The sequence below is a fragment of the Podarcis erhardii genome (genome assembly GCF_964252035.2).
Source record: "Podarcis erhardii genome assembly, chromosome: 7".
NCBI lineage: Eukaryota > Metazoa > Chordata > Lepidosauria > Squamata > Lacertidae > Podarcis > Podarcis erhardii.
In genome coordinates, this window is record NC_138511.1 from 30,696,775 (window position 1) to 30,711,139 (window position 14,365).

General features: G+C 44.9%; 1 protein-coding gene across 1 annotated transcript in view; it reads left to right on the top strand.

Moving 5' to 3' along the window:
• The window catches only part of SLC7A10 (solute carrier family 7 member 10), a 47,945-nt gene that overhangs the window by 18,683 nt on the left and 14,897 nt on the right, over nucleotides 1-14,365 (top strand). Inside the window, 4 exon segments of the mRNA XM_081871066.1 lie at nucleotides 7,853-8,057; nucleotides 11,909-12,060; nucleotides 12,793-12,918; nucleotides 13,983-14,136. Coding sequence (XP_081727192.1) covers nucleotides 7,853-8,057; nucleotides 11,909-12,060; nucleotides 12,793-12,918; nucleotides 13,983-14,136 — 637 coding nt within the window.

The window sequence follows — 14,365 nt, forward strand, 5'->3', positions numbered from 1 at the left end:
AGTAAAGCATACCCTCCAACATTTCTCCGATGAAAATAGGGACGTCCCATTCCATAAATGATAATTTTACTGTTTATACCCCACACGTCTGACTGGGCTGCCCCAGTCTCTCTGGGCAGCTTCCAACATATATAAAAACATAAGAAAACATTAAACTTTTTTTTTAAAAAAAAAAACTTCCCTATACAGGATTGCCTTCAGATGGCTTGATGGTTCGGATAACTCCATACCATACCCTCCAACATTTCTCCAATGAAAACAGGGATGTCCTAAGGAGAAGCGGGACATTCTGGAATCAAATCAGAAACCAGGACGGCTTCTCTAAATCAGGGATGTCTCTGGAAAATAGGGACACTGGAGGGTTTGGTAAAGCTGGTTCGTATTAACTCGACACCCATCATACAGGCCATTCTTGTCTACTATGAAATATTGCTGTATATTTATGCCTTGCAACTTAGGTGCGGCTCCCATGTAGCTGGCAGGCTCTGTTTCATTTCCGTTTGTTCACTGCCACCTCTTAGCACGTGGCCCATATATATGGGAACTGCACACCATCAAACCCTATCCCAAAAGAATGCTGACTTTTGCATGCAGTTGCATCCCTATCCAGTTCTGGGAAATGGAAGGAACAATGAGATTGGCCTGTGAAATAGTTCAAGGGAGACAGGCAGGAAGTTGCCACCTGGAGAGTGGACTGAGCAGACACTGACGCAGGGCCCCCAGGCCAGTCTCCTCAGCCCCCCATGACAAAACAGAATGTGTTCCTTTAAAAAAAAAAATGGTGGTAATTTGCATCTATACCTATAAAATAGAGTGCACAAATTTTATGGTGATGCGATTTCTCTTTCGGCCCTGTTAAAGTGGCCACCCTTGTGGAATGCTGTTCCAGGTGAGATATGCCAAGTCTTGATACTTTGACATGCTTGGTTAAAATGCAGCTGTTCAAAAGGAGGTTATTATCCGAGCATTTTTCTCTTTCTTGTGTTACGTTAATGCTGCTCTCATTAGATCTTCAGGTATCACTGCTCTTTCTATTTGCTAGGGTTCTTGGCTGAATGTGTTAATGCTGTTCAACAGAGAGAGAGAGAGAGAGAGAGAGAGAGAGAGAGAGAGAGTTGATGTATAAAACTGGTGTGCGTGTGACATGATAGCTCAGTTGCTAAAGCATGGCACTCTTAATCTCAGGTTTGTGGATTCAAGCCCTAAGTTGGGCAAAAGAGTCGGTTGGACTAGATGACCCTTGTGATCCTTCCAACTCTATGGACTCAGCTACATTAGTAAAAAAAACAATGATTTGAATGCGCTATAAACATGCAACACCAGATGGCACCAGAGAGCAGGAACTTTTTATATGCGTTTTTCTGTAGGGTTTTTTTATTTTGTTATAATGATCTAATTTCTGACTTATTTATAATGTTCCTCCCACCCCCTGTGTATAGATCCACCTTATGATTCTACATTTTATTATTGTAAAGCCACCTTGAATTCATTTTGAGAAAAGCCCAGGAGCGGGAACCCTGTGGCCCTCTCACTACCTGCTAGGACTGGTGAGAGTTGTAGCCCAACAATATGTGGGGTAGGCATTGATTTCTCATCCCTGATCAGAGTTTCTTCAAACATAAACAGACGAAGTGACATTCATTTTCTCTGCACACTTGATTCAGACATGCACATTCTTGTGCGCATGACTTGGCCAGAGAAGTGCAACTGAGAAATTTGGAGATGTGCAGATTTGAAAGGATGGAGGTTGCGTTTCAGTCCATGGATTGTTTCGGAAAGCATGGGCTATGTAGTTTCTCCTTGAAATGCGAAATGCGTCAAATTTCTTTCCCATCTCAGGATGCTTTGGGAAGTACAAGAAGACATTAGTGTGCCCCCCCCCTGCAAGCTCACACTACAACCCCCACCCAGAAGTGGCAGCTCTTCATATGTCAGGAGCTGTAGTCTGAAGCATCCTGAGGGCACCAGTTTGGGAAGGTGGCCACAATAAAGACATTTCCTTTAAGATGTTGCAGGATCCCGAGGGTGCTTCCAGACAGGATTAATGTTGTACATGGGGGTTGTTCAAATATTGCAAATGGGTCATTGGGAACAGGTTTTTATTTATTTATCTATCTGATTTCCCCTGGAAAGGGTAAATCTGGATTAAATGGGGGAGGGGGGATACAGACTGGCATTTTTATGCCAGTGATGTCATTTGAAAAGTGCAATAAAGCTAAAATAACACTGCAGGCATGAGGTGCAGCATCCTACAAGAGATGCCTGCCTGGATCACATTTGGATGCTTTTTTTGAAGGAAGATATGGGTTAACATCATGTTTAAGCCTCTGAAGGTTGATTACAGTAGATAGTTGCGGTTTTAATGTAATTGTTCCTGTTTTCTAATATACAACAAGCAATAACAACGGTAAAGAGAAAAGATCAAAGCAAGAAATGAAAAAGAAGGTTACGAGGAGAGAGTGGTCCTATTTGAAAAATAGCATTATAATCCTTCATAAGCACATTATCCAAGAGTGTTTTTCCACAGGAGTCCAGGAGAAGAGGGCAGCTGCCAATCACGTTCCCTTGCTTTAACCTAGATCAGAGAGTTGGCTAAAGTGCTTTAAAAGCACCCAACATGATGGACGCCACTCCTGGCTAGGGAGATTTTAATTCTCCTTCGTATTGCATCTTGTGCGTTTTGAGGGAAGCTGCAGTTGTTCACTGAGTTGCGAGAGTGAAATGGCACTTCTATCCTACTGGAAACTATAGATTCTCTTTTTCCCCCCCAGCATAAGAGCATGCCCCGAAACACACTGCGTGTGTCATAGATTAACGGTGCCACCAAGGCTAAATGGGTGTACTTGCGTGACTAGGAATTCTGGAGCGGATCACCTCAGTTCTCCTCCACTTTGGCAGGGCTACAGGGCTCGTGTTTTCACATGAATGAACGGCTCTTGAACGATTTGTGGCTGAATTTCTCAAAGTTGTTAAGAACAAAAAGGCTTTTCTTTAGCATCGAGGGTACACAGCTACTGGGTTTGCCTATTTCTTCACCCGCCCGCCCCCCCAGCCTGGCGCACCGAGGAGAACATGGTTGCCGCATTTTAAGACACTGGGAAGTTCATTCATTTATCACATCCTGTTATTAAGATCAGCCCTCTCTAGTACCTCTTTCAGTGAGTGGGCAAATGAAGATGAAGGCTCAGTTCAGACATCATGGCAAACCACAGTTTACACTAACCACGGTGCAGACTCCAAACCATGGTTTGAGTTTTACAGGCATACAGGAAATACTACAGTTTAGAGCAGCTTTGGTTTGCTCTCTGCTCAGGACTGCTGTTGGCAGAGCAATGGCGGTAACTGTGTTGCTCCTCCTGTATTGTCTGGGGGGGGGGGTTCAGCCTAAGATTGGTGGGCGGTTGTAGTGTTGCCAAGGTTGCTGACGGCATGTCTGCAGTGTTTTGTTTTGTGTGTGTGTGTGTGTTGCTTTAGTTCATTTTTGCCGCATTTCCCCATCCTATCATGGCCTGCAAATGGGTTAAGCGTAGCAGCTCTTTGGATGGTCTAACAACTGCATCTGCAGGCCTCTCCATCTTCCCCTTGGGACTCTCATAAGAACGTAATAATAGAATGCTGGATCAGGCCAATGGCCCATCTAGTCCAGCATCCTATCCTCACAGTGGCCCATACAAATGCCTGTGGGAAACCAGCAAGGTTGTGAGCCCTGTGGTTTCCAGCAGCTGACGTTCAGAAGCCTGCTGCCTCCAGCTATGGAGGAAGAGCATAGCCGTCATGGCTAGTAGCCATCGATAGCCCTCTCCTCCATGGATTTGTCTAATGCTTTTTTAAAGCCATCTCACTTGGTGACCATCACTGCCTCCATAGTTTAACTATGCACTCTTCTTCTGTGACAGTTTTGAGGAACCTCTTGCCCTCCCACCTGATGCCATTCATATGGGTGTGGGTCAGGGTAAGATGTTGTCTGAGCTGAAAGCAGGGGCACAGAGCCCTGAGCAAGCTCTGCCAGCATTGATTATTGTCGAGTCTCATGGAGCGCCATGCATAGGTGCGATGATCAGGCAACAGCTGGATCTTGGGAAAGGGGGCTCCACAAAGCACCAACTATCAGCTAATGGCATTTTAGTGTTCCCCCTCCCGGTTCACTTTCATTCATATGATTTCACTCACATCAACAAGAGCAGGGAAAGTGAAAAGCTCTCCCGCAGACATTCTCTTAGATGGCAGAGAATTCCCTTGCCTTGAGAAATTTTCCAGCGTGAAAAACAAAAAAAAGGAAAAAAGCTTGGCTAGTGAATTCCCAATGTTCCTCTTCAAAGATTCCTGTGTAAGCCCAGGGGACTGGTTTTCATTCTAGGGCCAGCAGATGGAGACGAAGCCTCATACATCTGCTCATTTCGGGCTTGGGATTTCTGCCCCTCCCCATCCTTGCTTCTGTTTATAACCTAAGTTAGGGATCAGCAGCTAGCTGTCTTGAGCCAAACCTGGCCCCTTGGGCGATTCTGTTTGGGACCCTGTTCTTAGCCCAGAAGTGAAAGCAGGATATGGAGGGGATTTCAGCTGTGGGGTTGACCCCCCACCACAGCACCTAAGGAGCACTGTGGCCGAGGCCGACACCAAACGTTGACCTGGGTTGAAGATTCTGTTGCCACTTCAGAGATCCTCCCAGTAGGTGCTCCCAGACTACACAACTGCCATGAATGTTACATGGGATGTGGGTGCCCCATATCCATATATTATGGTCCACATGGTGGATTCCCCCCCCCCTCCATACACACACAAATGTGGAAGTAAACAAGGAATCCTAAGAAAGTTGCATGAATTGGGTGAAACATTTGTTGCTTATGGCCAAAGGCCAAAAATATCTCTCAAAACTAGATGCCTCCATCAATCTCTATAAGTGGTTTTGGGGTACTCTGGTGCAAAAACGGAACTGATATATCTCAACAGATCAGACATTCACACATGCCAATATTGAAAATATTATGTATATCAATCATCATAAATAGAAGGTAGAATCAGTTAAAACAACAAACAAAAATAAAACAAAAGGAAGCAATAAAACCCAAGCAATAAAATAAATGATTAAAGTCATCATCACAATGACAATTTATAGCGCTTTCTCTCTGGGAGATTTCTTCAGAAAGAAAGACCGTGTAAGTCACAACAAAAGCAAAGATCTGACAGTAGATGACACACCCTTTCTACAGTATCTTTTGCATGCATTCCCAATAAAACAGGATTGCGAAATTTAAGAAGGGTGTGTCTGTGTTCAGTTGACTCGCCAAGTGGTCGAAAGCAGCTCACATTGATTGTTTCAGTCCCATCAAGTCAGCAGAAACAGTATTCCTGGCCTGCTTTTCAATAATGTGGCAGAAAGGGTTACTGAAGTAACGGGTACAGGCAACAAAGTGTCTTGTGACATCTTAAATACGAACAGCTGGGTGGCTGTGTGGGCTTCTGAGTAGAACAAGGCTCCTTGACACTTTGCTGCAACAGGAGAGCGGCACAGCTGCTGACCTGGAAGTTGAGGAAATGTAAACTAAACACCCTGACCTGTGAAAATTACCCTGCTGGTGGCACTGTTAGGTCCTGCCTGGTTGGCACAGAGCCATGGCAACGTTTCCTCAGTGGCTGTTTCCCTTCTGTGAGAGGTGCATCTCACCCCTTCATTCTTAACACACACAAGGAATTTTTAAACCTTCCCAGTCACCCAGACAATGGATGGCTGAAAGATACTGTTCCTGGCAACTTCAAAATTCCTTGCTGCCAGGGCATTGTACTCTTCCTTTGACGTTTTTAGATGTTCATAACTGTTTTTAGTGTGTTTTAATGGCATTGTTTTATTACGCTATTGTTGCCACCCTGGGCTCCTGTGCAACACAAAATCTTATGTATTTATTTAGCTGTGATTCCTGCACTGGACTAGATGACTCTTTGGGTCCTCTCCAACTCTACAATTTTATTTATTCATTTAGAAATGCTGTGTATCTCTGTGTTGTGGGTGGGTGTGCCCATGCACGTACGTGCTTGATTATAGCACACTTGCATTTTGCTCCAAGCCGCGGTTTGGGTCTGGGGAATCTACTTGCTCCCTCTGAGAGTCTCCTTACGTAACCCACCGCTCTTGAAAGGCAGTCCCTGACCCTGCTGCCCTCCCCTCACTGCGCAGGATCCAACCTATTAGCATAGCTGTCCTGGTTCCAGGTTTCCTCAGCCTAGTTTAGCATTCCGTCCAGGTTGACCGTCTTCCTTTGGAGAAGGTTCTTCTGAATATTAATTAGACTTTCCCTGTCCGGATTAAAACCTTCGCCAGAAAAGCCATTTGGCTGCGAGATTAAAGTTCTTCCACCTCTTCCTAACACCTCCTTTCTTTGTCATTCTGAGAAAGTTCTCCTCTTTCACTGACTGTCTTACTCACAGCAGTCATGAAAACAATTTCTTAAATCCCGTGCCTTTTACTGAGTGCCTGAGCGCCAAGCAAATGATCCTGGGATCTTCCTTGAAAAGCATCCAATAGTTGTTTCAATAGCTATTGTCTGCTTAGGGCTTTCCTTTATGGCAGATTTTGGTGTCAGTCCAGCTTAGGGAGTGGCGAATTATAGGGCTGGGTCCTATTCTGACTGGAGCTGATGGGTGTCAGATCCGAAGCACTAGGAGGATACCAGAGTGGGATGGGCCGTAGCTCAGCAGTACAGCAGATGCTTTGCAGGCAGATGTTCCCCAGGTTCAGTCGTCAGCATATCTAGGTAAAGCTGTCTGAAAACCTAGAGAATGGCTGCCAGTCACTGTTGACAAGTCTAGCTATTGCTAGGCTCTCATCTGCACCAGACAGCATGGCCAAAGGTCAGTCACCCTTACATGTGCTGTTCATGAAACAGAAACAGCGGCAAGCTTTCATCATCATCATCATCATCATCATCATCATCAAATACTACCTAAAGACCTATCTATTTAAACTGGTCGCCACATCGTTCTGCTTTATTATTTACTGTTTTATTGATGGCTTTTACTGAGGCATCTCTTTGCATTCGGAGTTTTAAATGTGGTATGTACATTATTCTTTTTCAACATTACCTTACTGTGGGGTTGTTGTTGTTTTGTAAACTGCTTAGGGATTTTGAACATTAAGCAGCATATAAATATGATTGATGGTGACGATGGTGACAATGCTGAGCTAGATGGACCCAAATGGCAAGGGTGGTCCATCCATAGCTGTCAACTTTTCCCTTTTTTAAAGAAAAATCCCCTTATTCTGAATAGGATTCCTCATAAGAAAAGGGAAAAATTGACACCTATGTGTCCATCCTGTTTTGCTGAAATGGGAAGGTGCAGCCCTGCACGAACACCAGATATTCACACACACCCTTCCTTATTGCCTCTGCCAAAGCCTTGCTTATTGGGGTCACGGCTTCTGTATTTTGGAAAGATCTCACGAGAGCTCTGTGGGATCTTGTGCTATCCCTGCAAGATCTCGTGGGACTCTTGCGATATTTCATGAGGCTCTCGCAAGATCTCATACCAGAACCCAAAGGCCGCCTCAGCCGCTTCTCCTTGCTCATCCGGCAATGGGGTGTCTGTGACTGCGGAGATGCCCATTGGATTCTGCCACCTGAGGCACCTGCTTCAGCCTGTCTCATGGATGGTCTGGCCATGCTAAATGGTCTGAATGGGTAGAAGGCAGCTTCTTATGGCTTTGGTGTAGCTGAAGAAAAATACGTCTGCCAAGTACTATCCAAATTCTCCTCTTCAAGTTATTGCTATTGTTGTTATTGAGCATACTAGAGTAGCGAGATGAGAAGATATGCCTATATATTAACTCATCTTCTCCTACGCCTTCTGCTCCTCCCAGGTAACATTATTGGCTCCGGCATCTTCATTTCCCCCAAAGGAGTCCTGGAGCACACGGGGTCCGTGGGGCTCGCCCTTATCATCTGGGTGCTCGGCGGGGGGATCGCAGCCCTCGGGTCGCTGTGTTACGCCGAGTTAGGAGTCACCATCCCGAAGTCTGGAGGGGATTATTCCTACGTCTCTGAGATTTTCGGTGAATTAGCTGGGTAAGTGGCGCTTTAGCAGCATGACGCTTAATCTTTTGGGTCTCACAGCATCCTCACGGCAACCTTGCAAGGAGGGCTATATTGGCACATGCTCCTCGCTCCCCTGAGCAATCGACTGTGGTGGGTCCAGCACTTTGGAAGAGACAGCGCTGAGGATGCCTAGGGAGCTGGCAATATTTTGCTAAAAAGGGGGCAAGGAAGCTAGAGCCAGTGGGTCAGTCTTGGCCCACCAGGTGCTCTATTTCCCCCCAGACAACGCCCACCTGTCAATCAACTGAAAGATGCCGGGGATCAAACCCAAGGTGAGTGGGCGGTGCTGAGACGCACTCCTGAGCGCGTGCAGAGTGCGTTCCTCCTCCATGTCCAGAGGCAGCCGCAGGACCAACTTGCAGGGTGTTTATTTTTCAAAATATAGTCCATGGTCTGAGGGACAGTGGACCGGCCCCCTGGTGGAAAAGTTTGTTGACCCCTGGCTTATATCAAATAAGGCAATATTCAAAAATCCATTAGAAAATCTTGGTACACAATAAAACCGACTCTCAAAGTATCAGCAAGCAATAATGAAACAGAAATTCGCTCTCAGCAATTACGTTAAATCTAGTGAACTGTGATCAATAAAAATAACAGCAAGTAGCAATATATAAAATAACTACCTGTAAAATATCAAATTGAGCAAAAAGTCCCTTAACGTATAAAATAATGTTGACAAAAAAATTATTATTATTATTGAATTCCTTTGCCATGCAAAGCATCATTGCTTTCCCACTGAATTCTGGATTTGAACCCAGGACTTCCTGGCTTCTAACCCCCACACTGTGCTGCACCAGCTTCCCTGAGGCTGCACGATTTCCCTTGTTGCCATGGAGGCCTGAGCAGCCATTCCTGGCACAATCCTCTTCCAAACACCCTATTTCATGTTCGGAGGCAAGCATCCTTACTTTGATTGGTGTTTGAATGAAGTGGCTAGGGAGTTTCTTGTTACAGCCTGAACTGCTGATGCAATGTTGCTGAGGGGAGGGGAGCACCTGCATAAAGACAGATTACCAGAAGAAAGCCGGCAACTCTTGATCATTTTCAGGGCCATTCGCCTCCCAGGAATTGATATTTATTGCATCTGAGAAAGTGCCAAAACGACGAGTCGTACATGGAGATATAAAAAGCGGCAAAGCTCTCTGCGTTGTTTCCTAAAAGTTTAGGCTGACAAAGGTTTCAGCTCCACCCTCAGGCCAGCAATAACTCAACAGGGAGATCGTGTTAACCTTGCCCTGTCTCCACAAGGCTGTTTTTATTGAGGCTAAAAAGGGACAGTAGTTTTTGAGAGAGCTGGACCTGACATCACTTGCCCTTGGGATGAGCACAGAGTTGTGAAGGACTGGGGGAAGACTGGGAAAACTGTGTTGGGCCAGGGAACACATCTGGGTTTTTTCCACCTAGTTTTGCTGGGACGGGGGTTGCTATTTTTTCCGGGGGCGGGGCGGGAATGGAAAAATTGGGGTGGAAAACAGATTTTGTGGTAGTTACCGTATTTTTTGCTCTATAAGAGTCACTTTTTCCCTCCTAAAAAATAAGGGGAAATGTGTATGCATCTTATGAAGTGAATGCAGGCTGCGCAGCTATCCCAGAAGCCAGAACAGCAAGAGGGATCACTGCTTTCACTGCGCAGCGATCCCTCTTGTTGTTCTGGCTTCTGAGATTCAGAATAATTTTTTTCTTGTTTCCCTCCTCCAAAAACTAGGTGTGTCTTATGGTCTGGTGCGTCTTATAGAGCGAAAAATACGAGTAATTCCATAAAGGAAATACACGTTTCTCTTTCATGCTTTTCCAGTTGTACAGATTTATTTATTTATTGTTATAATTTGTACCTCACCTTTCCTCCAAGGAACTCGAGGACATAGTTCTCCCCCTCCTTGTAGCAAAAACCTTAATACAAAAACTAAAAGGTGGTCACTTTTCCGGAACCCTTTCCATTTAAACATTTCCTGGCCGATAAAAATGACTTTTAGAATCTTGTTCAGATCAGAAGTTAATTAACCTGCACATTTAATAGCTGTTTTATGAAACCACCCAGCTCCAGTAATGACTCTCAGATTCCTGCCTAATCTTATTTTTATTTATTTTATTTTTTTATTTCTAAAAATGAAGGGGAAAGGAAGATTAGTAGGGGTTGCATCATAAGCAGATTTGGCTCGGGGAGGAGCCAGTTCCCCCTTTCTTTCTTTAAATCCTTCAGTAATGCTAAAACTTGAAATATATAAAAAAAACATCCAGTAGTACCTTAGAGACCAACTAGGTTTGTTCTTGGTATAAGCTTTCGTGGTATCTGAAGAAGTGTGCATGCACACAAAAGCTTATACCAAGAACAAACTTAGTTGGTCTCTAAGGTGCTACTGGACAATTTTTTTATATATTTCGACTGCGTCAGACCAACACGGCTACCACCTGAAACTAACACTTGAAGGAGGCCTTCCATGATTATTGGCTTGCAATTGCTGCCACTTAGAAAAGATGAGTCTAATTTTCTGACTGGAGTCAGAAAATCAGGGACTTGTAGTCAGGGGTGGCTCCAGACATTTCGGCACCTGAGGTAAAATGCCTCCTGCTGTCCCTACAATGCGGTTGTGGGGGGGGGGCATGAGGCTCTGCAAAGGCTTCCCTTAAGGCAGGGGTGTCCAAACTTTTTTCAAAGAGGGCCAGGTTTGGTGAAGTGAACATGCATGAGGGCCAACCAAAGTTGTTGGGGAGCTTCAGAAAGCAGGGGAGCTTCAGAAAGCACTTCTCCTTAAGATAAAGCCCTTGCCAACTCATTGAGGGCATGGGGAGGTGTTCCCCAGAGCTTTGCTGCTGGTCCCTCTCTGCCCTTGGGGAGCTTGAAGCAAACCTGGGTGGAGGAATGCTGTGCAGTTTTGCTGCCCGCTCCCCCAATTTTCTGATTGTGATTGTTGTTATGAGAATCGGAGAGTCCCTTGTCCAGGATGCTTCCAGACTCTCAAAATTTTGTGGGAGGGATTTGAATGCATGTCAGAACTTTCCGTTTGTGAGATTAAAGCGGATTAAGGCACTCTGTTGCCATTCCATAACAAATTTACTTTTAAAAACAACAGCAACAGACTTTGGTAGCTTGCAATATGATGGGGAAATGCATGGGAAGTGTGAGATGAATGAACATCTGGCAAGGGAGACGTTTAAAGGTCAAGAAAATGCAGGTGGAGGCATGTAACTACCCCATAAACGCTGCAGAGCAAATGTGCAGTAAAGACCGCTATCAATCTGACCTCCACATAGGGATGGGGGAGAAAATCAATTTGATTTGTAATTTAATGAGAAAGCACTTGTTTTGGACCAGATTCTTCTTGAGCCAGACCATGAACTGAAAGGCAGCTCCCCTTAAAATTTGCACTTCCTTGAATGTTGCAGCACAGTTCTCCTGCCCAGCAAAGCACACATTAATGCATGTTTTTTGGGGGGGGGGAAATGTGCATGGGAATGCATTGATTCATACCCAATGCTTTATATTAGGGAAATTTGTTTCTAAAGTGGCATGTATGTGGCAAAACTGCACTCAAAAATGTGTTTACTAGGAGAAATTTACATTAAAAAGCTTGTAAATTTTTGAAAAAAGAAACTGAATCAGCAAACTGATGTGGAAATGTGGAGGAGTGAATTTAAGTCTGCAAAAATGAGAACTGGAGAGGAACTCCAGGCGATAGCTACCTCATTTCTGACCTCCAGGGAAGCTGCTGCAAGCCAGCCAGGATGACCCGATCTGGAGGAGCCGGTAGCCCAACGTGGCTCTTTGTGCCGTCTCATTTAACTAGTGATTCTCCTTTTCTTTCCTTTTCTCTTGGCTTCAGGTTTCTCCTCCTATGGAGCGCAGTCCTCATCATGTACCCCACCAGCCTGGCTGTGATCGCCCTGACTTTTTCAAACTATGTCCTCCAGCCAGTGTTTCCCAACTGTATCCCTCCCTATAATGCCTCCAGAGTCCTTTCCATGGTGTGTTTATGTGAGTATTTATCAGCAACCTTTTCCTTGGGCTTCCAGCGACATTTGCCGAGAGGGCCACTCTCCAGCAGAGACACCCTCAACCAAGAAAGGGCTGGTGCCGTTTTAGTTTTATTGGTATTTAATTACTTTTCAAAGATTAACATAAAAAAAAAACACATTTTTAGCATTTTTCTATTCCATCTGTGCTTTTGTATTTTGATCTGTAAGCCACCTTGAGTCCCAGGTGGGATGATGATGATGATGATGATGATGATGATGATGATAATAATAATAATAATAATAATAATAATAATAATAATAATAATAATAGGAGTGAGAGGGGTACATAAACACAATACTCATTCAATGAAGCCCAGGCTGCTTTTTGGATCCGCAGCTTCATCCTCTGGTTTTCCCAACCCTTCTCTCTCTTAAAAACAAACAAATAAAATGGAGTTTAGTGCTACAGTGAAACCTTGGTTGTTGAACGCTTCGGAAGCCGAACAATTCGGAACCCGAATGCCAACAACCTGGAAGTGAATGCTTCTGTTTTTGAACAATTTTCAGAAGCCGAACAGTCTTCCAGAGCGGATTATGTTTGAAAACCGAGGTTCCACTGTATAGCCCATTTTAGATGTCTAGGCGTTTTCTGTCTTCTTTCAAAAATAAGAAGCTCAAATAAAAGGGTTTGATCTTTGATGCACGTGGCACAAACCTCTCTCTGGACGGAATTGTGTTTCCTGCTCTCCAGCACTCTTGACGTGGGTGAATGGCTCCAGCGTCCGATGGGCCACCCGCATCCAGGATATCTTCACTGCAGGGAAACTCCTCGCCTTGGGCCTGATCATCGTTGTGGGCTTCATACAGATCTTCAAAGGTATTTAATGCAGGAACCCTGAATGCCAGGATGACATTGTGAGAATGTCATCAAGCGGAATCAAGCCCTTCTTAGCAAACGGAGCCCACTCACTCTGATGGAGCTGAGGGTTGTTGTTGTAGTTGCCCCTGTTTCACTTTTTCCAGAATGGCAAACTCAAAGCAACCTGCAAAAACCAATACATTAAAAACAGGTGTAAAAAGAACCTAAAATGCATCAATTATATCTATATCTACATCTACATCTACATCTACATCTACATCTACATCTACATCTACATCTACATCTACATCTACATCTACATCTACATCTACATCTACATCTACATCTACATCTACATCTACATCTACATCTACATCTACATCTATATATTGCCTGGCACCTAATAAGAGATAAGGTTGGCGCCTGGCCTGCCTCCCTGGACAAAGTGTTCCGTAAATGGGGAGCCACCACAGAGAAGGCCCTTTCTCATGTTGCCACCCCCCACACCTCCCTCAGAGGAGGCCCATGGAAAAGGACTTCAGATGATGAGCACAGGGTTCAACTTGTTATTGTCCCCCTGCTTGGAACTGTACCAGAGAAGTAAACTGGTGTCCCATCCACACCCCTTCTCCAGGTAGCCCTGAGGAGCAGGGTTTTTTGAGAGGGATTCAGTCCTCAGACTGAGACCCACAATGCTGCTCCCTCTGCCTAATGGTAGGATTAGGGAAGCCTGGACAACTAAACTTTTTTTTATAAATATGTTGTGCAGCTATACTGCAAGATTGTCCTTCCCTGTTTCTTTGAGCAGATTTGCTGGCTTTCTTTACTGGCATGCAGAAATTAAGAATGCAAAGTGTTTCCAGCCTGTGCAGTAGCTCATGGGGAGGCTGACTAAGCAAGGGGGCAACCTTGTCTTTTCATCTCATACAGCAAAGAAGCTGAGACTGGCCCTGTCCAGAGGAGGCCTCTGCTTCTCCCTGGGACATGTCCCCCTGCTCTTCTAACATATTGACTGCATGAGGGGGTGGCTGGGCGCTGAGATGCATGTCTGAATTAACTTTTGCATTATGCTCTGCTTGTAGGAAACTACGAAGAACTCTTGCCAAGCAATGCCTTCAATTTCTGGATGACCCCTTCGGTGGGGCATTTGGCGCTAGCCTTCCTTCAGGGCTCCTTTGCATTCAGTGGGTGGAACTTCCTAAATTATGTGACGGAGGAATTAGTTGATCCTCGCAGGCAAGTATTTCACTTCCCGTCTGACCTGGGGTTAGGAGGAAAACCATCCGTGGTGTGTCCTAGCACCTGCCTTTCTGCACATGTCTGAAAAGAGAGAGAGACCCACTGAAATTAATGAGCGTGGCTAACTTAGGTCTTTTAATATCAGTGGGTCTACTCTGGGTCCTTTTCATAGGCACCTCTAGGAATATTAGCAGCTGCCTTACACTGAGTCAGTCTGTTGCTCCAT